At 45.0% G+C, this 24208-nt stretch overlaps 1 protein-coding gene across 5 annotated transcripts in view; it reads right to left on the reverse strand.

The window, feature by feature from the left end:
- Nucleotides 1-24208, reverse strand: part of LOC139767257 (paired box protein Pax-6-like) — a 224616-nt gene that overhangs the window by 184961 nt on the left and 15447 nt on the right. For all 5 annotated transcript variants that reach the window (XM_071696419.1, XM_071696418.1, XM_071696415.1 and 2 more), the window contains exon 2: nt 17915-18060. In XM_071696419.1, the coding sequence (XP_071552520.1) occupies nt 17915-18011 (97 nt within the window). In that variant the 5' untranslated portion in view covers nt 18012-18060. The remainder of the gene's footprint in view (nt 1-17914; nt 18061-24208) is intronic.

Raw genomic sequence — 24208 nt, forward strand, 5'->3', positions numbered from 1 at the left:
CTACTTCATGAACCACTTACGTCACCCACGTAGATTAATACCCGTGTATATGACCATCCATAGACATTATCACCGTGTATACCACAAACCACGTGCACTACCACCCATGTATACCAACATTCTTGTACACTACCACCCACGTACATTATCATCAACGAACACCACAACCCACGTACACCACTGCCCCACCACCCATGTACATTATCATCTCAGTACACCATAACCCACGTACACCACTGCCCCACCACCCATGTACATTATCATCTCAGTACACCATAACCCACGTACACCACTGCCCCACCACCCATGTACATTATCATCTCAGTACACCATAACTCACGTACACCACTACCCCACCACCCATTTACATTATCATCTCAGTACACCATAACCCATGTACTCCACTGCCCTACCACCCATGTACAGTATCATCTACGTACACCACAACCCACGTACACCACTGCCCTACCACCCATGTACAGTATCATCTACGTACACCACAACCCACGTACACCACTGCCCCACCGCCCAGGTAGTGTTTCCACCCAGCATCATCGTCATAAAACGATAAATGAAATGATAAACACAAAAAATAAAACATGATCCTCGTACGTAAAAGAAAGAAAATGGGAGATGTTTATAAAGGAGAGGTCACGAGGGGGGGTTGGGGGGGGAGGGACGATTGTTCCAGCCTCCTGGAACCAGATGAATGAGCGAACGAGGTCGTTGCAGTCACCACCCATCTCATATTGCCTCACTGTTCTCACAGTCATCCGTGAGGGTTTGCGCCCTTTGTGTGTCCTTCCAGAAGTCCTTCTTGGATCTTGTATTTTTTGTGTTTTCCCCTTACGTGTGTGTGTGTGTGTGTGTGTGTGTGTGTGTGTGTGTAACTATCAATCAACGAGTCGTTAGCATAAGGCAGGGGGGGCTAACGCGTCGCACAGACCACAACTCTTGGCTTATGAAACAACCTGGACTCGTCTGTGTTGTGAACTCCCATTTTTCCCCCCCCCACTCACAGTTGTGGTTCTGGCGTTCATCTGGAACTGTCGTTGGCCATCTGTCCAGTTTTCTACACACCTGCTGGCAAGGCCTGGATGATATGTGTCAGGAGGCGAGATGCCTTCTTTCCAGGGCCTTCGAGAAGGTCTATTTGATGGCCTACTCATGTTTCCAGGACTGACTTCTTCAGAATCTTATGTTTTGTAACTTCCATATTTCGAATATAGAGTAAATCTATTTTTTTTTCTTCTTTTTCCATTTTATCGTCATATATCGATAATCCTTTTCTCTTGTTCTTACGGTGTAGGAGGTGTGTGTGTGTGTGTGTGTGTGTGTGTGTGTGTGTGTGTGTGTGTGTGTGTGTGTGTGTGTGTGTGTGTGTGTGTGTGTGTGTGTGTGGGTGTGTGTGTGTGTGTGTGGGTGTGTGTGTGTGTGTGTGTGTGTGGGTGTGTGTGTGTGTGTGTGTGTGTGTGTGTGTGTGTGTGTGTGTGTGTGTGTGTGGGTGTGTGTGTGTGTGTGTGTGTGTGTGTGTGTGTGTGTGTCTGTCTGTGTGCATGATCACCCTGTAATGATTATTTGTGTGTTCTGGGCAGAGTTCTACACACATGTTGCCCCCTCTATCTCTTAACCTTGTATATATATATGCAATATTTGTATTTGCATGTGTATTCATATGCACACACACACACACAATCACACAGACACATTATTCCTCCACTCATCCATGACTTAACCCGTTGTTTCGATTCTGTTTTTTCCAGTAATGGTCTGAAAATTCCAGCTTCTCATGTATGGTTTATTGATAGATATGTTATTCCATTTTCATCATTTCTAACTCGGTTAAAAATTTTTCCCCCTTGCATTGAGTACCAACAGCTTCTCCTTTGGCCATTCATCATATATTATGCTCAAGTCTTCTTGCCATTCTCTCTCTCTCTCTCTCTCTCTCTCTCTCTCTCTCTCTCTCTCTCTCTCTCTCTCTCTCTCTCTCTATGTCTCCAGGGCCTCTTCATCTTACACTCGTATCGTCTGCATTACACTTTCTTTCACCTCTAAGTCATTATACTGATGTAAACACCCGAGGCAAACAACACTACTTGAGTGGCGCCATATGGTCCACCTCCCACATCAGGCAAACAGGAACACAAAGGCATGCAAACAACAAACAGAAGTAAACCACTGGATACGTATTGAACTTGTTTATGACGAAGGCCAAACACTACAGTGATTCCTGTTTCAAAGGTGGAAATGCAAATGACTACACGAAAAAACACCTGTGAACTTTGTATATTAAGATGTGTAGATATTGTCAGTGTGGAAGTGAAGTCTGTCAAGTTGGGTTTTATAAGTGTAATATATATATATATATATATATATATATATATATATATATATATATATATATATATATATATATATATATATATATATCACGTGGATGTTCCACGGTCTGTCTGTCTGTCTGTCTGTCACTCCAGCCTACAAACCCCTCCAAAGCTATGGTGAGACAGAGAGCATGACCTTATGTGAACCGAGGGAGAGAGAGAGAGAGAGAGAGAGAGAGAGAGAGAGAGAGAGAGAGAGAGAGAGAGAGAGAGGTGGTGAGGTGGGGAGAGAGGAGAGGAGGAGGAGGAGAGTCTGGAGGTAATATATGTGAGTGCGACCATTGGTGTAGCGCACGATAGCAGTAATGGATGGCTACGGGGAGGTGATGGGGGGGGCGCCTCGGTGATGGGGGAAGGGGGGCGTCTCGGTGATGGGGGAGGGGCGTCTCGGTGATGGGGGAGGGGCGTCTCGGTGATGGGGGAAGGGACCCGAGTACTACACTCCACCCCCCCCCCCTCCCTGACCCCGTCCGTCACCTCCACCAACATTCTGGACCGAAGGACCACCCTTAACCCATCACCCCCTTAACCCCCTTAACCCCCTTAACCCCCGGAGGGGAAGGTCAGGTCACGCTGTCTGTAAGGGCGACGCTATGGGGGAGGTAAGATGAAAAACCTGCCTACCCATTCTGGGAGGGTGAGGGACAGACAACCCATTCTGGGAGGGTAAGGGCCAGACTACCCATTCTGGGAGGGTAAGGGCCAAACTACCCATTCTGGGAGGGTAAGGGCCAGACTACCCATTCTGGGAGGGTAAGGGCCAGACTACCCATTCTGGGAGGATGAGGGCCAGACTACCCATTCTGGGAGGGTAAGGGCCAAACTACCCATTCTGGGAGGGTAAGGGCCAGACTACCCATTCTGGGAGGGTAAGGGCCAGACTACCCATTCTGGGAGGGTGAGGGCCAGACTACCCATTCTGGGAGGGTAAGGGCCAGACTACCCATTCTGGGAGGGTAAGGGCCAGACTACCCATTCTGGGAGGGTAAGGGCCAGACTACCCATAAAGGGTAACTGTAGGGTAACCCTACCTATGAAGGGAGGGGTAACGAGAGGGATGGGGCCTCCCAACCCATCAGGGAGAGAGAGAGAGAGAGAGAGAGAGAGAGAGAGAGAGAGAGAGAGAGAGAGAGAGAGAGAGAGAGAGAGAGAGAGACGCTTTACGCTGAGGGTGGAAGGTAAGGGGGAGATAAGGCCAACCTACCCATAATATGGGGTGAGGGGTGAGGGGTGAGGGGTGAGGTAGGGAGGGAGAAGACAGCTACCCTCTCCCTTCGTCAGTTGGGTCCACCCCAGTAGCAACACAACAACGTTGTAAAGTCATTCACCACACCAGCAACACTATCATACAATACTAGCACACTGTACCCCTCGCCCACCCCGCGTTACCATACAATACTAGCAACACTGTGCCCCTTCCCCACGTTACCATACAATACTAGCAACACTGTGCCCCTCCCCCGCGTTACCATACAATACTAGCAACACTGTGCCCCTTCCCTCACGTTATCATACAATACTAGCAACACTGTGCCCCTCCCCTCACGTTACCATACAATACTAGCAACACTGTCCTCCCCTCCCCCACGTTACCATACAATACTAGCAACACTGTGCCCCTCCCCCACGTTACCATACAATACTAGCAACACTGTGCCCCTCGCCTCACGTTACCATACAATACTAGCAACACTGTGCCCCTCCCCTCACGTTACCATACAATACTAGCAACACTGTCCTCCCACCCCAGATCCCTCTGCTGTTGTACCCAGATGACCCAAATGCGTTCATACGCTGACGACTCAGCATTGAATTCTTCTACAGTCTGCAATTCTGCTTCTTTTTTGCTCTCATTCCATCTATATCTCTCTGCTGGACACTACCTCCTTAATGGAAGAGGACATCATGATATCACAGTAGGGAAGACGAAAGTCTGGTCCAGTCTATAAGCTTCCAAAGTCCACTGTCTGCCCGTCTCTCCATCAAAAGGTCCTCACAACTTTCCACCCTCTGCCTTGATGAATATATTTGGTATTCCTGTAACATCCACACTCTCTTTGGAAACCCCATAGTTTTGAAATAGCTAAGTCGGCCTTTAAGAAACAGGGGAATCATGTAAGTATGTCGAAATTTCTTTCTAACAGTTGCTCCGTTTATACAAAGAATTGATTCGTCCTTGTATGGAGCACTGCTTTCATATCTTAAGTGGTTCTAGCTCAGCATTCTTACTTGTTGACAGAGTTGAGTCGAAGGCGATCCACTTTATAAACCGTCCCAGGCTAACTTCCAAACTTGACCCCTCCTCCCTTTGCCCTACGCCGCAATGTTGGTTCACTTTCCCTCTTCTATAGGTATTACTTTGGTCTTTGCTCCCGAGAGCGGGCTGCTTGTGTGCCCCCTACCACTAGCTACACCACGCAATACCTAGCAAGTTGCTGTCGCGTCATACGCCGCAATGTTGGTTCACTTTCCCTCTTCTATAGGTATTACTTTGGTCTTTGCTCCCGAGAGCGGGCTGCTTGTGTGCCCCCTACCACCAGCTACACCACGCAATACTTGGCAAGTTGCTGTCACGTCACATGATTACTGTGTGGCCAATCAGCACCATAAGAATGGGTCTAGTTGATAACTATTTCTTTCCTCACATGTCGAAATTTTGGAACTCATTACCGTCTTTCCAAATAACTATGAACTGGGCAATTTCTTTTTTGTAAAGGGCAGGTTTTTTCACCTCCAAAATCCGTAAATACTTGTCTCTTACGCTTTTCATTAAACTCTTTATCATTCTAATTAAGACTCGGTCTTGATGTGGGATACAACTTATCTCATAAAAGAGATTTTAAGCGTTTTGTTCATGAAGATATATATATATATATATCTTTGTTTTCTTTTTTAATTTTCCAAAAGAAGGAACAGAGAAGGGGGCCAGGTGAGGATATTCCCTCAAAGGCCCAGTCCTCTGTTCTTAACGCTACCTTGCTAACGCGGGAAATGGCGAATAGTTTGAAAGAAAAAAAAAGATATATATATATATATATATATATATATATATATATATATATATATATGTGTGTGTGTGTGTGTGTGTGTGTGTGTGTGTGTGTCTGTGTGAAAAGAGGGGCAAACAGAGTCATGGATTCCCCTCACCATCATCCTCACTACCACCATCACTGTTCACTATCGTCACCACCCTCACCATCACCATCACCATCACCATCCCCTTCCCCCCCTTCACTATAACCATCACCTTCGCTTGTCTATCATCATCATCGCTCTATCACTATCATCATCATCTCACTATCACTATCATCATCACTATCACTATCATCATCATCTCTCTATCACTATCATCATCATCTCACTATCACTATCATCATCATCTCACTATCACTATCATCATCATCTCACTATCACTATCATCATCATCTCACTATCACTATCATCATCATCTCACTATCACTATCATCATCATCTCACTATCACTATCATCATCATCTCTCTATCACTATCATCATCATCTCACTATCACTATCATCATCATCTCACTATCACTATCATCATCATCTCACTATCACTATCATCATCATCTCACTATCACTATCATCATCATCTCACTATCACTATCACTATCATCATCATCTCACTATCACTATCATCATCATCTCACTATCACTATCATCATCATCTCACTATCACTATCATCATCATCTCACTATCACTATCATCATCATCTCACTATCACTATCACTATCATCATCATCTCACTATCACTATCATCATCATCTCACTATCACTATCATCATCATCTCACTATCACTATCATCATCATCTCACTATCACTATCATCATCATCTCTCTATCACTATCATCATCATCTCACTATCACTATCATCATCATCTCACTATCACTATCATCATCACCTCACTATCACTATCACTATCATCATCATCTCTATCACTATCATCATCATCTCACTATCACTATCATCATCATCTCACTATCACTATCATCATCATCTCACTATCACTATCATCATCATCTCACTATCACTATCATCATCATCTCACTATCACTATCATCATCATCTCTCTATCACTATCATCATCATCTCACTATCACTATCATCATCATCTCTCTATCACTATCATCATCATCTCACTATCACTATCATCATCATCTCACTATCACTATCATCATCATCTCTCTATCACTATCATCATCATCTCACTATCACTATCATCATCATCTCACTATCACTATCATCATCATCTCTCTATCACTATCATCATCATCTCACTATCACTATCATCATCATCTCACTATCACTATCATCATCATCTCACTATCACTATCATCATCATCTCACTATCACTATCATCATCATCTCACTATCACTATCATCATCATCTCACTATCACTATCATCATCATCTCACTATCACTATCATCATCATCTCTCTATCACTATCATCATCACAATCACCCAAGCCTCACCATCCAAACCCTACCGGTCGTCACCATTCAAAATCCAGGTCAGAGAATGAAAAAAAATTTCAAAATCAAAATCAAAAAATTAACTTGCCGTTGATCTCTCAATGTCTCACAAAAAAAAAATTGTCAAAATCTTGCATCGTCCACAAACCACAAGTTAACAACGCAAAATAACGACACCATTTAAAACTAATATCCCCACAAAATGCTAAAAAAAAATCTTGTTTTTCTTCAAATATGATTGAAATAAATGGCCAAAAAAAATGGCCAAAGAATAGCCCAAAAAAATGGACAAATATGAATGTTTCTTTTGCCATAGGTTAAATATCGCTTTGAAATCTCTCTCTTTTTTTAATTCAAACTAGATGTAAAAAAAGAAATAACTGAAATCTTGTAAATCCATGTAAATTAACGATTGTCAAACTGATATCAAATCGTACTTTTTACAAGTGATTTTCAAAATTGCTTTTTGAATTCAGCTTTTTCTCTTCGTCTTTAGAAACACTTGTCTTACCCGCAGTGTGGCCCGTGATCAAGATATAACCTTAAACTTCAGTCTGGCTTCAGGCCTTCACCCTCTCGCTACAGCGGTTGTAGAATAATAACTCATTACAACCCTCACAACCTCATCCGGGGCTTCACAACCCCCACAACCTCATTCGCTGAGGGCGCGGGCCTTAACAACCCTTCAGTAAGACTGAACCCTTAAGCACAACGACTGAACCCCTTGAGCACCACGACTGAACCCTTCAGCACCACGACTGAACCCTCAAACACAACGACTGAATCTGGAGCAACAAGACTGAACCTTTGAGCACCACGATTGAAACCCTTGAGCACCACGACTGAACCCTTGACCACGACGACTGAACCCTGAAGCATTAAGACCGAACCCTTAAACACAACGACTGAACCTGGAGCAACAAGACTGAACCTTTGAGCACCACGATTGAAACCCTTGAGCACCACGACTGAACCCTTGACCACGACGACTGAACCCTGAAGCAAAAAGACCGAACCCTTAAACACAACGACTGAACCTTTGAGCAACAAAACTGAACCCTTGACCAACACCTCATCCCTGGAGCACTACGACTGAACCCCTTGACCACAACAACGACGGAACCCTTGAGCACGACGACTGAACCCCTTGACAACAACAACGACTGAACCCTTGAGCACGACAACTGAACCCCTTGACCACGACTGAACCCTTGAGCACGATGACTGAACCCTTCTTCAGCATCGTGAAGACACAACTCTTTGATAACAACGACTTAACACTTGACCAAGATGACTTAAGTCATCGAACTTAACAACGGTTCAGTCATCGTCCTCCTCCAAAGGGGGAAGCTCCGTGGTGGTGAATGGACGAAGGTGGTTCAGTCACCCCCCCTCCCCCCCATATCATTTACTAACGTCATATAATTAATCTTAAAATGATAAATGATAACACACGACACTGATATGGGTAAATAATACATCCAATACGTAACACACGACACTGATATGGGTAAATAATACATCCAATACATAACACACGACTGATACGGGTAAATGATACATGCCATACGATCATAACATATAAATAGAAAAGAATGTATGGAAAAATAAACACCAGGAAATGACTGCTACTTCCCACTCTTTCGCCAGTGGCGCGCAAAATGGCCCCAAGGGAGATGCGCGTGTTTGCCTTACGTTTTAAAATTAATTAGGCGGGTTTAGTGAACTTGTAGGGACATTACCCACGGGAGAGGGGGACAGACGAGGGAGTGAGGGAGTGAGGAAGCCAATAAAGCCTCATACACACTCCACGAACCCGGGAGACTGGCTGGGTCTGGGGGTGCCAGGCCAGAAGTGGAGGGAGTGCATCTTGTAATGTTATTGTGCCACTTGGGTAGGTCAAGGTATTGCATCTTTTAACACGATCTGTAGAGTTATTTCTGAACTTGCCTTACAATCGCTGGAGAAAGAAATTTACTATTGAAATTTGGAATTAGGCCTCTGCTTTACTGCCCTGCCTCCACATGTATATATATATATATATATATATATATATATATATATATATATATATATATATATATATTAAAATCTATATATGGTGGGATGACTGATCATTATCTTGTGGAAGCGAAGGTGAAGATTTGTGAAGATTCTGGAAAAGAGGAAAAAAATATCAGGGAGAAGAGTGGCGAGAGTAAGTGAGCTTGGGAAAGAGAACTGTGTGAAGAGGTACCAGGAGAGATTGAGTGTATAATGGCAAAAGGTGAAAGTAAAGAAGTACGGGGAGTGGGTGAGGAATGGGATGTATTTAGGGTAGCAGTGATGGCATGTGCAAAAGACGCATGTAACATGAGAATGGTGGGAGGTAGGCACATTAGAAAGGACAGTAAGTGGTGGAATGGAGAAGTAAAGTTGTTAGTGAATGAGAAAAGAGAGGCGTTTGGACGATACTTACAAGGAAGGAGTGCAAATGACTGGGAGATGTATAAGAGAAAGCGGCAGGAGTTTAAAGGAAAAATGCAGAGGTTGAAAAAGAGAGCACATCAGCAATGGGTTGAAAAGAATATGTTTTGGAAGAAAGTAAACAATGTGCGAAAAACAAGAGAACGAAAGGGAACATTAGTGAAGGGGGCAAAGGGGAAAATGGTAACAGTAGTAAGGAAGTGAGGAGGAGATGGAGTGAGCATTTTGAAGGTTTTTTGAATGTCTTTGATGATAGAGTGGCAGATGTAGGGTGTTTCGGTCGAGGTGGTGTGCGAAGTGAGAGGGTCAGGGAGAGTGGTTTGGTGAAGAGAGAAGAGGTGGTGAAAGTCTTGCGGAAGATGAAATGTGATAAGGCGGCTGGAGTGGATGATATTGCAGTTGAATTTATTAAGAACGGGGGTGACTGTGTTACTGATTAGTTGGTGGGGATGTTCATGGTGAAGTGGCTGAGGATTGACGGAATGCATGTATAGTGCCGTTGTGTAAATGCAAGGGGAGGGGGATAAAGGTGGGTGTTCAAAATACAAAAGTATGAGTTTGTTGAGTGTTCTTGATGAGTTGTATGGGATGGTAGTGATTGAGAGGGTAAAGGCATGTACAGAGCATCAGAATGGGGAAGAGCAGTGTCGTTTAAAAAGTGATAGCGGATGTGTGGATCAGGCGTTTGCTTTAGAGAATGTATGTAAGAAGTACTTAGAGAAACAGATAGATTTGCATTTGGTAATCATGGGTTGACAGAGATGCCTTGTGTACAGTCTTAAGAATATACGATGAGGGAGGAAAGCTGCTAAAAGTAGTGAGAATATTTTTTGATCAAGGGTGTAAGGCAAGTGCAGGAGTGGAAAGAGAAGAGTGAATGATTCCAGGTGAAGGTTTGTCTGCGGCAGGGGTGTGCAATGTCACCAAGTCAGTTTAACCTGTTTAGGGATAGGGGTGTTGAGGGAGGTAAATGCTAATGGGGTGAGTATGCAGTCTGTTGAGGATACCTGAGAGTGGACTTGGCATCATAGAAGCGGAATTGAGTCATAGGGTGAGGAAGGGGGCAAAGGTTCTGGGAGTGCTGAAGAATGCGTGGAAAGAGTGAGCGTTATCTCGGAAAGCAAAAATGGGTATGTTTGATGGAATAGTGAGAATTACTGAGAAAAGCAGATGGATTTGTATTTAGTATTTATGGGTCTGGAGAAGATAGAGATACTCTGTGGAAGGTTTTAAGGTTACATGGTGTAGGAGGTACATTGCTAGAAGCAGTGAAAAGTTTTTATCAAGGATGTAAGGCATGTGTGCGAGTAGGAAGAGAGGAAAGAGATTGGTTCCCAGTGAAAGTCGGTTTGCGGCAGGGATGGGTGATGTCTCCATGGTTGTTTGATTTATTTATGGATGGGATTGTTAGGGAGGTGAATGCAAGAGTTTTGGAGAAAGGGGCAAGTATGAAGTCTGTTGTGGATGAGGGGGCTTGGGAAGTGAGTCAGTTGTTGTTTGCTGATGATACAGCGCTGGTGGCTGATTCGGGTGAGAAACTGCAGAAGCTGGTGACTGAGTTCGGTAAAGTGTGTGAAAGAAGAAAGCTAAGAGTAAATGTGAATAAGAGCAAGGTTATTAAGAGAAAAACTGGAGGAAGTGAAGTGTTTTAGATATCTGGGAGTGGATTCGGCAGCGGATGGAACCATGGAAGCGGAAGTGAGTCATAGGGTGGGGGAGGGGGCGAAGGTTCTGGGAGCGTTGAAAAATGTGTTAAAGGCGAGAACGTTATCTTGGAGAGTAAAAATGGATATGTTTGTAGGAATAGTAGTTCCAACAATGGGCTATAGATAGGGTTGTACGGAGGAGGGAGGATGTGTTGGAAATGAGATGTTTGAGGACAATGTGTGGTGTGAGGTGGTTTGATCGAGTAACTAATGAATGGGTAAGAGAGAGATGTGTGGTAATAAAAAGAGTGTGGTTGAGAGAGCAGAAGATGATGTATTGAAATGGTTTGGTCACATGGAGAGAATGAGTGAGGAAAGATTGAGAAAGATGATATATGTGTCAGAGTTGGAGGGAACGAGGAGAAGTGAGAGGCCAAATTGGAGGTGGAAGGATGGAGTGAAAAAGATTTTGAGCGATCGGGGCCTGAACATACAGGGTGGAGGGAGGGGGGGGTGAAGGACTGGAGTGAATTGGAACGATGTGGTATACCGGGGTCGACGTGCTGTCAATGGATTGAACCAGGGCATGTGAAGCGTCTGAGGTAAACCATGGAAAGTTTTATGGGGCCTGGAAGTGGAGAGGGAGCTGTGGTTTTTGGTGCATTATTACATGACAGCCAGGGAATGAGTGTAAAAATGTGACCTTTGTTGTCTTTTCCTAGCGCTACCTCGCGGACGCGCGGGGGGACGGGTTGTCATTTCATGTGTGGCGGGGTGGCGACTGAAATGGATGAAGGCTGCAAGTGTGGATGTGTACACGTGTATATATGTATATGTCTGTGTATGTATATATATATGTATACGTTGAAATGTATAGGCAGGTATATGTGCGTGTGTGGACGTGTATGTACATACATGTGTATGTGGGTGTGTTGGGCCATTCTTTCGTCTGTTTCCTTGCGCTACCTCGCTAACACGGGAGACAGCGAATAATGTGAATAATGTAAATGAATATATATATATATATATATATATATATATATATATATATATATATATATATATATATATATATATATATATATATATAAAGGAAGAGAGGTAGAAAGACAGATAGATATATAGATAGATAGATAGATAAGACTGGATAAAGGGCTAATCACACTTAAGGAAAACCTTCACATCCATTAACCTTGTAAGGGGAGGGTTGGATCCCTTCCCTCCCGGGGGGGGGGAGGGAGCCCTTTAAGGGGATTAGACTCCATCCCCAACAATAGTATCGTATCATCTGTTTGTTGGGCGGCACAGAAGGAAAAGGAAGGGGAGGAAGGGGGGGAAAGAGAGAGCTCTCCCCTCTCTACCATTGGTGACGCGGAGGTGGGAGGGGAAGAGCCTCTGGTGTGACGGACGTAAGCGCCGTGTGTTGGTGACGCCATCTCCAGACCACATCACACCCCCCCCAACCTAGGCTGATGGAGATTAATAATGTGTAACGTATCTTGTTGGCAACACTGATGTGTCTTGTTGGTAACAAATGGCGTCCTAGCTTCGTCTCTTCGTTGTATATCAACTGACTGTTATATTTCTCTCTTGTGTCTCCCCTGATGATGTGATTATTACACGAAAGTGCACTTGGGAACTTTTCGTGTTTCATTTTCCCCGTGGACTTATAGGAATATATATATATATATATATATATATATATATATATATATATATATATATATATATATATATATATATATATATACTTTAAAAGTAATCTAAATGTAAATGTATATGTGATTTACCATAACCTGCCTTTGATTCATTAGGATGAACATTCTCATAACACTAACAGTTCTTCTGTAGCTTTGTTCTTCTTCTGTTGTTCTTACTACAGAAGATAAGGACCATACATATAGAACACCAAGGGCCACATATGTAGTGGAGGGATGTTCTGAGCCACGTATACATGAAGAACACATATGATCTAAAATGATTTTGAACACCTGGAGCTGAAGTGTTTTTCAAAAGGTTTGGACTAATGGTTATATAATGATGATGTTCATGACTTCATTAATGACCCCTGGCAGTTCTAAATTAGTCTACCAGATCAATCATGAGTCAGACACCAAGAAATCAGTCATGAATCAGACATCAAGAAATCAGTCATGAATCAGACATCAAGAAATCAGTCATGAGTCAGACATCAAGAAATCAGTCATGAATCAGACACCAAGAAATCAGTCATGAGTCAGACACCAGGAAATCAGTTATGAATGAGAAATCAGTCATGAGTCAGACATCAGGAAATCAGTCATGAGTCAGACACCAGGAAATCAGTCATGAATGAGAAATCAGTCATAAGTCAGACACCAAGAAATCAGTCATGAGTCAGACACCAAGAAATCAGTCATGAGTCAGACACCAAGAAATCAGTCATGAGTCAGACACCAGGAAATCAGTTATGAATGAGAAATCAGTCATGAGTCAGACACCAAGAAATCAGTCATGAGTCAGACACCAGGAAATCAGTCATGAATGAGAAATCAGTCATGAGTCAGACACCAAGAAATCAGTCATGAGTCAGACACCAGGAAATCAGTCATGAATGAGAAATCAGTCATGAGTCAGACACCAAGAAATCAGTCATGAGTCAGACACCAGGAAATCAGTCATGAATGAGAAATCAGTCATGAGTCAGACACCAAGAAATCAGTCATGAGTCAGACACCAGGAAATCAGTCATGAATAAGAAATCAGTCATAAGTCAGACACCAAGAAATCAGTCATGAGTCAGACACCAGGAAATCAGTCATGAGTCAGACACCAAGAAATCAGTCATGAGTCAGACACCAGGAAATCAGTCATGAGTCAGACACCAAGAAATCAGTCATGAGTCAGACACCAGGAAATCAGTTATGAGTGAGAAATCAGTCATGAGTCAGACACCAGGAAATCAGTCATGAGTCAGACATCAGAAAATCATTCATGAGTCAGAAACTAGGAAATCAGTCATGAGTCAGACACCAGGAAATCAGTCATGAGTCAGACGTCAGGAAATCAGTCATGAATGAGAAATCAGTCATGAGTCAGACACCAAGAAATCAGTCATGAGTCAGACATCAGGAAATCAGTCATGAATGAGAAATCAGTCATGAGTCAGACATCAGGAAATCAGTCATGAGTCAGACATCAAGAAATCAGTCATGAATCAGACATCAAGAAATCAGTCATGAGTCAGACACCAGGAAATCAGTCATGAATGAGAAATCAGTCATGAGTCAGACACCAAGAAATCAGTCATGAGTCAGACACCAGGAAATCAGTCATGAGTCAGACACCAGGAAATCAGTCATGAGTCAGACACCAAGAAATCAGTCATGAGTCAGACACCAAGAAATCAGTCATGAGTCAGACACCAAGAAATCAGTCATGAGTCAGACACCAAGAAATCAGTCATGAGTCAGACACCAGGAAATCAGTCAGAAAGAAACTGACCCTGAAATAACTGGTAATCAAATGCCTTGAAACTTTCAACCCAAAACGTAACACTGATATATCGAATGATCAGAAACTATCAAATGATCTCTATAACAAAACTTAACCCTGAAATAACTAATAATCAACCCTGATATATTCAGAAACTGAACCAAATGAGCCTAATTACATATGACAGTTAGAGACTGAGTGCGAACGAATGTGGCCTTTTTTGTCTCTTTTCCTGGCGCTACCTCGCGCACATGCGGGGGTGTTAGCGATGCTGCTTCCTGTGGGATGGGGTAGCTCCGAGAATGGATGAAGGCAAGCAAGTATGAATATGCAAGTGTATATATTTGTCTTTATATATATATATATATATATATATATATATATATATATATATATATATATATATATATATATATATATATATATATATTTATTCCCTGGGGATAGGGGAGAAAGAATACTTCCCACGTATTCCCTGCGTGTCGTAGAAGGCGACTAAAAGGGAAGGGAGCGGGGGGCTGGAAATCCTCCCCTCTCGTTTTTTTTTTTCTTTAATTTTCCAAAAGAAGGAACAGAGAAGAGGTCCAGGTGAGGATATTCCCTCAAAGGCCCAGTCCTCTGTTCTTAACGCTACCTCGCTATCGCGGGAAATAGCCAATAGTATGAAAAAAAAAAAAAAAAAAAAAAATATATATATATATATATGTGTGTGTGTGTGTGTGTGTGTGTGTCTGTGTGTGTGTGTGTGTGTGTGAGTGGATGGGCCATTCTACGTCTGTTTCCTGGCGCTACCTCGCTGAAGCGGGAAACAGCCATCAAACACAATAAAATATATAGATAAATATCAGCTCTGGTAAAAAGAGAAAAAAAATAATAATGTCTATTACTGAAGATGCAACTTTCATATTATAATTACCTTCATAAAATTAAATCTTATAATACATGAAATTAAGATAGAGAAATTATAGCTATACTTAACACTGTTACTGAGAGAAACCCTGATATAACATCAGGTATATAACCAGAGTTTATACCATGAAAGACACTATACATAACCAAAATATAACACTGAAAAAAATGCCAGTAAACTTAACATTCATGACACCAAATCCTGACCCTGATATGCTCAGAACCTGACCCTGATATGGCCTAAACCTGACCCTGGTATGACCAGAACTGAACCCTGATATGATCAGAACTAAACCCTGATATACCCAGAACTAAACCATGATGTAACTAGGACTTAACCCTGGAATTATCAACACTTCTTTTTGAAACAAAAGGACCGAAAGTTAATGACAAGACCCATAGTTAATGACAAGAGCCATAGTTAATGACCCATAGTTAATGACAAGACCCATAGTTAATGACCCATAGTTAATGACAAGACCCATAGTTAATGACAAGAGCCATAGTTAATGACCCATAGTTAATGACAAGACCCATAGTTAATGACAAGAGCCATAGTTAATGACCCATAGTTAATGACAAGAGCCATAGTTAATGAAAAGACCAAAAGTTAATGAAAAGACCCAAAGTTAATGAACAAGACCCATAGTTAATGACAGGACCCATACTTAATAATAAAGAAGTTAATGTTAAATCCTACGACCAATATCTATCCTTATAGATAAACAACTACAATATATATATATATATATATATATATATATATATATATATATATATATATATATATATATATATATATATATATATTGGAAAGGATCACAATTTTGCACGTGATCAAGGTGTTCCTATGAGTCCACGGGGAAAATGGAACACGATAAGTTCCCAAGTGCACTTTCGTGTAATAATCACATCATCAGGGGAGAGACAAGAGAGAAATATAAGTCAGATGATATATATCGAAGAGACGAAGCTAGGACGCCATTTGGTAAACATGCGATAGTCTTGGACAATCGCATGTTTACCAAATGGCGTCCTAGCTTCGTCTCTTCGATGTATATCAACTGACTGTTATATTTCTCTCTTGTGTCTCCCCTGATGATGTGATTATTACACGAAAGTGCACTTGGGAACTTATCGTGTTTCATTTTCCCCGTGGACTCATAGGAATATATATATATATATATATATATATATATATATATATATATATATATATATATATATATATATATATATACATATATCATACAAACCTCCAGGATCGAACCCGGGACCCCTGCGTAGCAGGCGGAAGCGCTACCGCTAAGCTATTATCGCCTCTAGTGTAAAACCTTGAAATAACCAGTACTAGATCCTGACATAGTCTATATCAAATACTAAAGACAAATACGTAACCCTGATATACCAGCAAAAGTTTACATCTAAAATCAAACCCTGATCTATCTCTCTCCAGTACATGACCCTAACATATCCTGTACTTAACACTGACATAATCTCTGCTTCAACCATACAAGACAAAGTACTCGACCCTAGAATAATGGGACTGGATCCTAAACAAGCGGCAGTTAACCCCGATTAAGAAAAGCCCATCCCTGACCCTGAAATACCCATTTCTTTACCCTGATATATGAACTGTGCTCAACCTGGATATAACAGCAACCAAAAAAATCTGTCACGCTTAACTCAATCACAACACAATCCAATCATTAATCATAATCACTTGATTAATCATGAAATACAGGCTCGTTTGATTAATCCTTTCCCTGTTAGTTAGAAAGGTCACAGTGTCAGGAGAGGTCAGGAGTAGTTAAGACGCTAGGGAAGGGTCACAGCACCGCGAAAGGTCACGAGAGGTCAAGAAACAGGCAGTGACCTTGCGAAACCGTTACACAGAGGGCAAGAGAAAGGTCGTCAGAGCTTAAACGAGGTCGTTAGGGCTCCAGAAAGGTCGTCAGAGCTTAAGAGAGGTCGTCAAAGTTTAAGAAAGGTCGTCAGGGCTTAACTAAGGTCGTCAAGGCTTAACTAAGGTCGTTAGAGCTTAACAGAGGTCGTCAGGCCTTAACTAAGGTCATCAGGGCTTAACTAAGGTCGTCAAGGCCTAACTAAGATCGTCAGGGCTTAACTAAGGTCATCAGGGCTTAACTAGGGTCGTCAGGGCTTAGCTAAGGTCGTCAAAGCTTAACTAAGGTCGTCCAGACTTAACTAAGGTCGTCCGGACTTAACTAAGGTCGTCAGGGCTTAACTAAGGTCGTTAGAGCTTAACTAAGGTCGTCAGAGCTTAACTAAGGTCGTTAGAGCGTAACTAAGGTCGTCAGGGCTTAACTAAGGTCGTTAGAGCTTAACTAAGGTCATCAGGGCTTAACTAAGGTCGTTAGAGCTTAACTAAGGTCGTCAAGGCTTAACTAAGGTCATCAAGGCTTAACTAAGGTCATCAGGGCCTAACTAAGGTCATCAGGGCTTAACTAAGGTCGTCCGACCTTAACTAAGGTAGTCAGGGGTCGAGACAGGGTCGTCTGAGCGAGAGGTACGACTCACCCTTATGCGTCATGTCGTCCAACGGGGTGGGCGCCCACGGATGGTGGCCATGTGGCCCGTGTGGCCCGTGCGGCCCGGCGTCCACAGGCGAGAGCATGACAGGGGCCGCGTGTGGCCCCCCTGGCCCGCCACCGCTACCGCACACCCTGCGGGAGAATCTGGTTAGTGTTGTGGTAGCGGTGGTGGTTGTGGTGTGGGTGATTGTGGTGGTGGTAGTGTGGTGGTATTGTGGTGGTGGTGGTGGGAGGGTGGCGGGTGGCGGCGGCGGCGGCGGAGGCGCGACGACTTGACGTGGTGGTGGTGGTGGTGGTGGTAGTGTGGTAGTGGTGGTGTAGTGGTGGTGGTGGTAGTGTGGTAGTGGTGGTGTAGTGGTGGTGGTGGTAGTGTGGTAGTGGTGGTGTAGTGGTGGTGGTTATGTAATGGTGGTGGTGTGGTAGTACTGGTAGTGGTGGTGTGGTGGTAGTGATGGTGGTGGTGTGGTGGTGGTGTGGTGGTGGTGGTGGTGGTGGTGTGGTAGTACTGGTAGTGGTGGTGTGGTAGGGGAGTGGTGGTGGTGTGGTGGTGGTAGTGGTGGTGGTGTGGTGGTGGTGTGGTAGTACTGGTAGTGGTGGTGTGGTAGTGGAGTGGTGGTGGTGTGGTAGTGGTGGTGGTGGTGGTAGTGATGGTGGTGGTGTGGTGGTGGTGTGGTGGTAGTGGTGGTGGTGGTGTGGTGGTGGTGTGGTAGTACTGGTAGTGGTGGTGTGGTAGGGGAGTGGTGGTGGTGTGGTGGTGGTAGTGGTGGTGTGGTAGTGGAGTGGTGGTGGTGTGGTAGTGGTGGTGGTGGTGGTAGTGATGGTGGTGGTGTGGTGGTGGTGTGGTGGTAGTGGTGGTGGTGGTGTGGTAGTACTGGTAGTGGTGGTGTGGTAGGGGAGTGGTGGTGGTGTGGTGGTGGTGTGGTGGTGGTTGTGGTGGTGTGATAGTAGTGGTGTGGTGGTGGTGTGGTAGTGGTGGTGGTGGTGTAGTGATGGTGGTGGTGTGGTGGTGGTTGTGGTGGTAGTGGTGGTGGTGGTGTGGTAGTACTGGTAGTGGTGGTGTGGTAGGGGAGTGGTGGTGGTGTGGTGGTGGTAGTGGTGGTGTGATAGTAGTGGTGTGGTGGTGGTGTGGTAGTGGTGGTGGTGGTGGTAGTGATGGTGGTGGTGTGGTGGTGGTGTGGTGGTAGTGGTGGTGGTGGTGTGGTAGTACTGGTAGTGGTGGTGTGGTAGGGGAGTGGTGGTGGTGTGGTGGTGGTAGTGGTGGTGTGATAGTAGTGGTGTGGTGGTGGTGTGGTAGTGGTGGTGGTGGTGGTAGTGATGGTGGTGGTGTGGTGGTGGTGTGGTGGTGGTGGTGGTGGTGGTGTGGTGGTGGTGTGGTGGTGGTGGTGGTGGTGTGGTAGTACTGGTAGTGGTGGTGTGGTAGGGGAGTGGTGGTGGTGTGGTGGTGGTAGTGGTGGTGTGATAGTAGTGGTGTGGTGGTGGTGTGGTAGTGGTGGTGGTGGTGGGAGTGGTGGTGGTGTGGTAGTGGTGGTGGTGTGGTAGTGGTGGTGGTGGTGGTAGTGATGGTGTGATAGTAGTGGTGTGGTGGTGGTGTGGTAGTGGTGGTGGTGGTGGGAGTGGTGGTGGTGTGGTAGTGGTGGTGGTGTGGTAGTGGTGGTGGTGGTGGTAGTGATGGTGGTGGTGTGGTGGTGGTGTGGTAGTGGTGGCGGTGGTGTGGTGGTGGTAGTGATGATGGTGGTGGTGTGGTAGTGGTGGTGTGGTAGTGGTGGCGGTGGTGTGGTGGTAGTGGTGGTGTGATAGTAGTGGTGTGGTGGTGGTGGTAGTGATGGTGTGGTGGTGGTGGTGTGGTGGTGGTGGTGGTAGTAATGTGGTACTAGGAATGATGTTGGTGAGGGCGTGGTGGTGGTGGTGTTGGCGATGTTGTGGTAGCAGTTCTGGCAGTGTTGATGAGGGTGTGGTGGTGGTGGTGGTGTTGGTGAGAGTGTGTTAGTGTTGGCGATGCTATGGTACCAAGGTACTGGCGGTGTTGGTAAGGGTATGGTGGTGGAGATAGTGATTAGTGATGGAGATAGTGGTTAGTGGTGGAGATAGTGGTGGAGATAGTGGTGGTGGTGGTGATGTTGGAGGTGTGAAGTGATGGTGTGTGAGAGAGAGAGAGAGACGGTATGTGTTCAGTGGATGACTCTGATATCACACATTATTATCTCTCTGCACAAAGATATCTTTTTCTTCACTATCTATTCCTTAATAGATAATCAAAAATCTTATCATTATTACTCTAAAGTCTACTTGAAAAAAGTACTCTACGATATGTACTACTACCTGAAGTCTTGTACAGCACTAAATGGAGTACTTGCAGTACATAATGTACTATGTACTTCATCAATTCTACTGAGATGACCAAGAGTTATTATTACTCATAAGTTATCAGTAATAACTCATAAATTATCAGTAATAACTCATAAATTATCAGTAATAACTCATAAATTATCAGTAATAACTCATAGATTATCAGTAATAACTCATAAATTATCAGTAATAACTCATAGATTATCAGTAATAACTCATAAATTATCAGTAATAACTCATAGATTATCAGTAATAACTCATAAATTATCAGTAATAACTCATAGATTATCAGTAATAACTCATAAATTATCAGTAATAACTCATAAATTATCAGTAATAACTCATAAATTATCAGTAATAACTCATAAATTATCAGTAATAACTCATAAATTATCAGTAATAACATAAATCATCAGTAATAACTCATAAATTATCAGTAATAACTCATAGATTATCAGTAATAACTCATAAATTATCAGTAATAACTCATAGATTATCAGTAATAACTCATAAATTATCAGTAATAACTCATAGTTATTATCAGCTTTTGACACACCATAGGGTCAAGTGTTGTAGGTGACGACTTTGCTTACAAGAAGTTTACGAGCGGTTGTGTGAGTGACCCCTGACCTTGACCTGGGGCCCTTCTGACCCCCCCAGGATCAATAGTGGGTGACCTGCCGTGACCTGGACTCTACACCCCCCCCCCACCCCCCCCATTCCCGGGGCCCGAACACACCTGCTTCGTCTTAATCAAAGTCATTCACTTGAACTGAAGTTACTGTGAGGAAGCCAAGTGAAGTTGCTGAGAGGAAGCCAAGTAAAGTTAGCAAGGAAGCCAAGTGGAGTTACTGTGAGGAAGCCAAGTAAAGTTAGTGAGGAAGCCAAGTGGAGTTACTGTGAGGAAGCCAAGTGAAGTTACTGTGAGGAAGCCAAGTGAAGTTACTGTGAGGAAGCCAAGTGAAGTTACTGTGAGGAAGCCAAGTGAAGTTACTGTGAGGAAGCCAAATGGAGTTGCTGTGAGGAAGCCAAGTGAAGTTACTGTGAGGAAGCCAAGTGAAGTTACTGTGAGGAAGCCAAATGGAGTTGCTGTGAGGAAGCCAAGTGAAGTTACTGTGAGGAAGCCAAGTGAAGTTACTGTGAGGAAGCCAAGTGAAGTTACTGTGAGGGAGCCAAGTGAAGTTACTGTGAGGAAGCCAAATGGAGTTGCTGTGAGGAAGCCAAGTAAAGTTAGTGAGGAAGCCAAGTGAAGTTACTGTGAGGAAGCCAAGTAAAGTTAGTGAGGAAGCCAAGTGAAGTTACTGTGAGGAAGCCAAATAAAGTTACTGTGAGGAAGCCAAGTAAAGTTAGTGAGGAAGCCAAATGAAGTTACTGTGAGGAAGCCAAGTGAAGTTACTGTGAGGAAGCCAAATGAAGTTACTGTGAGGAAGCCAAGTGAAGTTACTGTGAGGAAGCCAAGTGAAGTTACTGTGAGGAAGCCAAATGAAGTTACTGTGAGGAAGCCAAGTGAAGTTACTGTGAGGAAGCCAAGTGAAGTTACTGTGAGGAAGCCAAATGAAGTTACTGTGAGGAAGCCAAGTGAAGTTACTGTGAGGAAGCCAAGTGAAGTTACTGTGAGGAAGCCAAGTGAAGTTACTGTGAGGAAGCCAAGGGGAGTTACTGTGAGGAAGCCAAGGGGAGTTACTGTGAGGAAGCCGAGTGGAGTTACTGTGAGGAAGACAAATGAAGTTACTGTGAGGAAGCCAAGTGAAGTTACTGTGAGGAAGCCAAGGGGAGTTACTGTGAGGAAGCCAAGTGGAGTTACTGTGAGGAGAGAGAGAGAGAGAGAGAGAGAGAGAGAGAGAGAGAGAGAGAGAGAGAGAGAGAGAGAGAGAGCTTCTCCATCATGGACGTAACTCACACTAAGCTTCTCCAACGCGGACGTAACTCACACCAAGCTTCTCCAACACAGACGTAACTCACACCAAGCGTCTCCAACACGGACGTAACTCACACCACGCTTCTCCAACACGGACGTAACTCACACAAAGCTTCTCCAACACGAACGTAACTCACACCAAGCGTCTCCAACACGGACGTAACTCACACCACGCTTCTCCAACACGGACGTAACTCACACAAAGCTTCTCCAACACGGACGTAACTCTCACACACAAAGCTTCTCCAACACGGACGTAACCCTCACACACCAAGCATCTCCAACATGAACGCAACTCACACAAAGCTTCTCCAACACGGACGTAACTCCCACCAAGCATCTCCAACACGGACGTAACCCTCACACACCAAGCATCTCCAACACGGACGTAACCCTCACACACCAAGCTTCTCCAACATGGACGCAGCCCCTCGCCAATCCTTCGTTGGTACGTGGGTAGGTTGAATGGAATGGTGAGTTCTCGCGCTGCTGACCCACTCACTCACTCACTCACTCACTCACTATGGAATTATTCATTACTCACATCGGGAAGGGCGGGGGAAGGGAGGAGGGGGGGGGGAAGGGGGGGAGGAAGAGAGAGAGGGGGGGGAAGACCAGTGAGTAATAATACATATGTATTCATGGATTCACGTGTCTTGTTCCGGCTTGGGGGAGAGAGGGGGGGGAAGGGGAAGAGGGGGAGAGGGGGAGGGGAAAGAGGGGGAGGGGGGAGGGGAAAGAGGGGAGAGGGGAGGGGGGGCGTCGAGGTATTACACATCTGCTCACACGTGGCGTGGTACGTGGCCCGGGGGGGAGGGGGGAGGGGGAAGGGAGGGGGTTGGGGAGGGGGGATGGAGAGGGGTTTGGGGAAGGGGGAGGGGAGGGGGTTATTCCCCTCTTTCCCCCCTCCCCCCTCTCCTAGATGACTCACAAGGTTATTTGAGCAGGTGCATATGTGAGTCAGTGTGTGTGTGTGTGTGTGTCTGTGTGTGTGAGCTGCTTAGGCGGGCGGGGGGGGGAAGGGGGATGTCTAATTTGTTGAGCACGACGGTGCTCAAGGGTCGTACCGTCGTGCTCAAGGGTCGTACCGTCGTGCTCAAGGGTCGTACCGTCGTGCTCAAGGGTCGTACCGTCGTGCTCAAGGGTCGTACCGTCGTGCTCAAGGGTCGTACCGTCGTGCTCAAGGATCGTACCGTCGTGCTCAAGGATCGTACCATCGTGCTCAAGGGTCGTACCGTCGTGCTCAAGGGTCGTACCGTCGTGCTCAAGGGTCGTACCGTCGTGCTCAAGGATCGTACCGTCGTGCTCAAGGGTCGTACCGTCGTGCTCAAGGGTCGTACCGTCGTGCTCAAGGGTCGTACCGTCGTGCACAAGGATCGCACCGTCGTGCACGAGGGACGTACCGTCGTACACAAGGATCGCACCGTCGTGCACGAGGGTCGTACCGTCGTGCACGAGGGTCGTACCGTCGTGCTCAAGGGTCGTACCGTCGTGCACAAGGATCGCACCGTCGTGCACGAGGGACGTACCGTCGTACACAAGGATCGCACCGTCGTGCACGAGGGTCGTACCGTCGTGGTCAGTGAGGGGTCAGAAACCAGCCTCCTCCTCCCTCCTCCTTCGCCGTTTCCCACCCGTGATTGGGAACGCCTCCGGAACGTATCACCATTTCAGCAGCGACCATTGCTATGCATGGAGGAGAGAGAAGGAGAGAGAGAGAGAGAGAGAGAGAGAGAGAGAGAGAGAGAGAGAGAGAGAGAGAGAGAGAGAGAGAGAGAGAGATTCATGGCATGCATACAATTTCATGACTTCCCACCTGGTCTTGCCATGCTAGGTGCATGACGCCCAGTTTCAAACGTGTGCATGGCGGTGTACAGCCTGTGGGCGCAGGGCTGGGGCTGGCGCTGCTCCCGTTGTACTGTACGGGGAGGGAGTTGTACACTCGTGGGCCACCCCCATCTCTTGTACTGTACGGGGAGGGAGTTGTACACTCGTGGGCCACCCCCATCTCTTGTA

This window comes from Panulirus ornatus, chromosome 59, assembly GCF_036320965.1.
Source record: "Panulirus ornatus isolate Po-2019 chromosome 59, ASM3632096v1, whole genome shotgun sequence".
Lineage (NCBI taxonomy): Eukaryota > Metazoa > Arthropoda > Malacostraca > Decapoda > Palinuridae > Panulirus > Panulirus ornatus.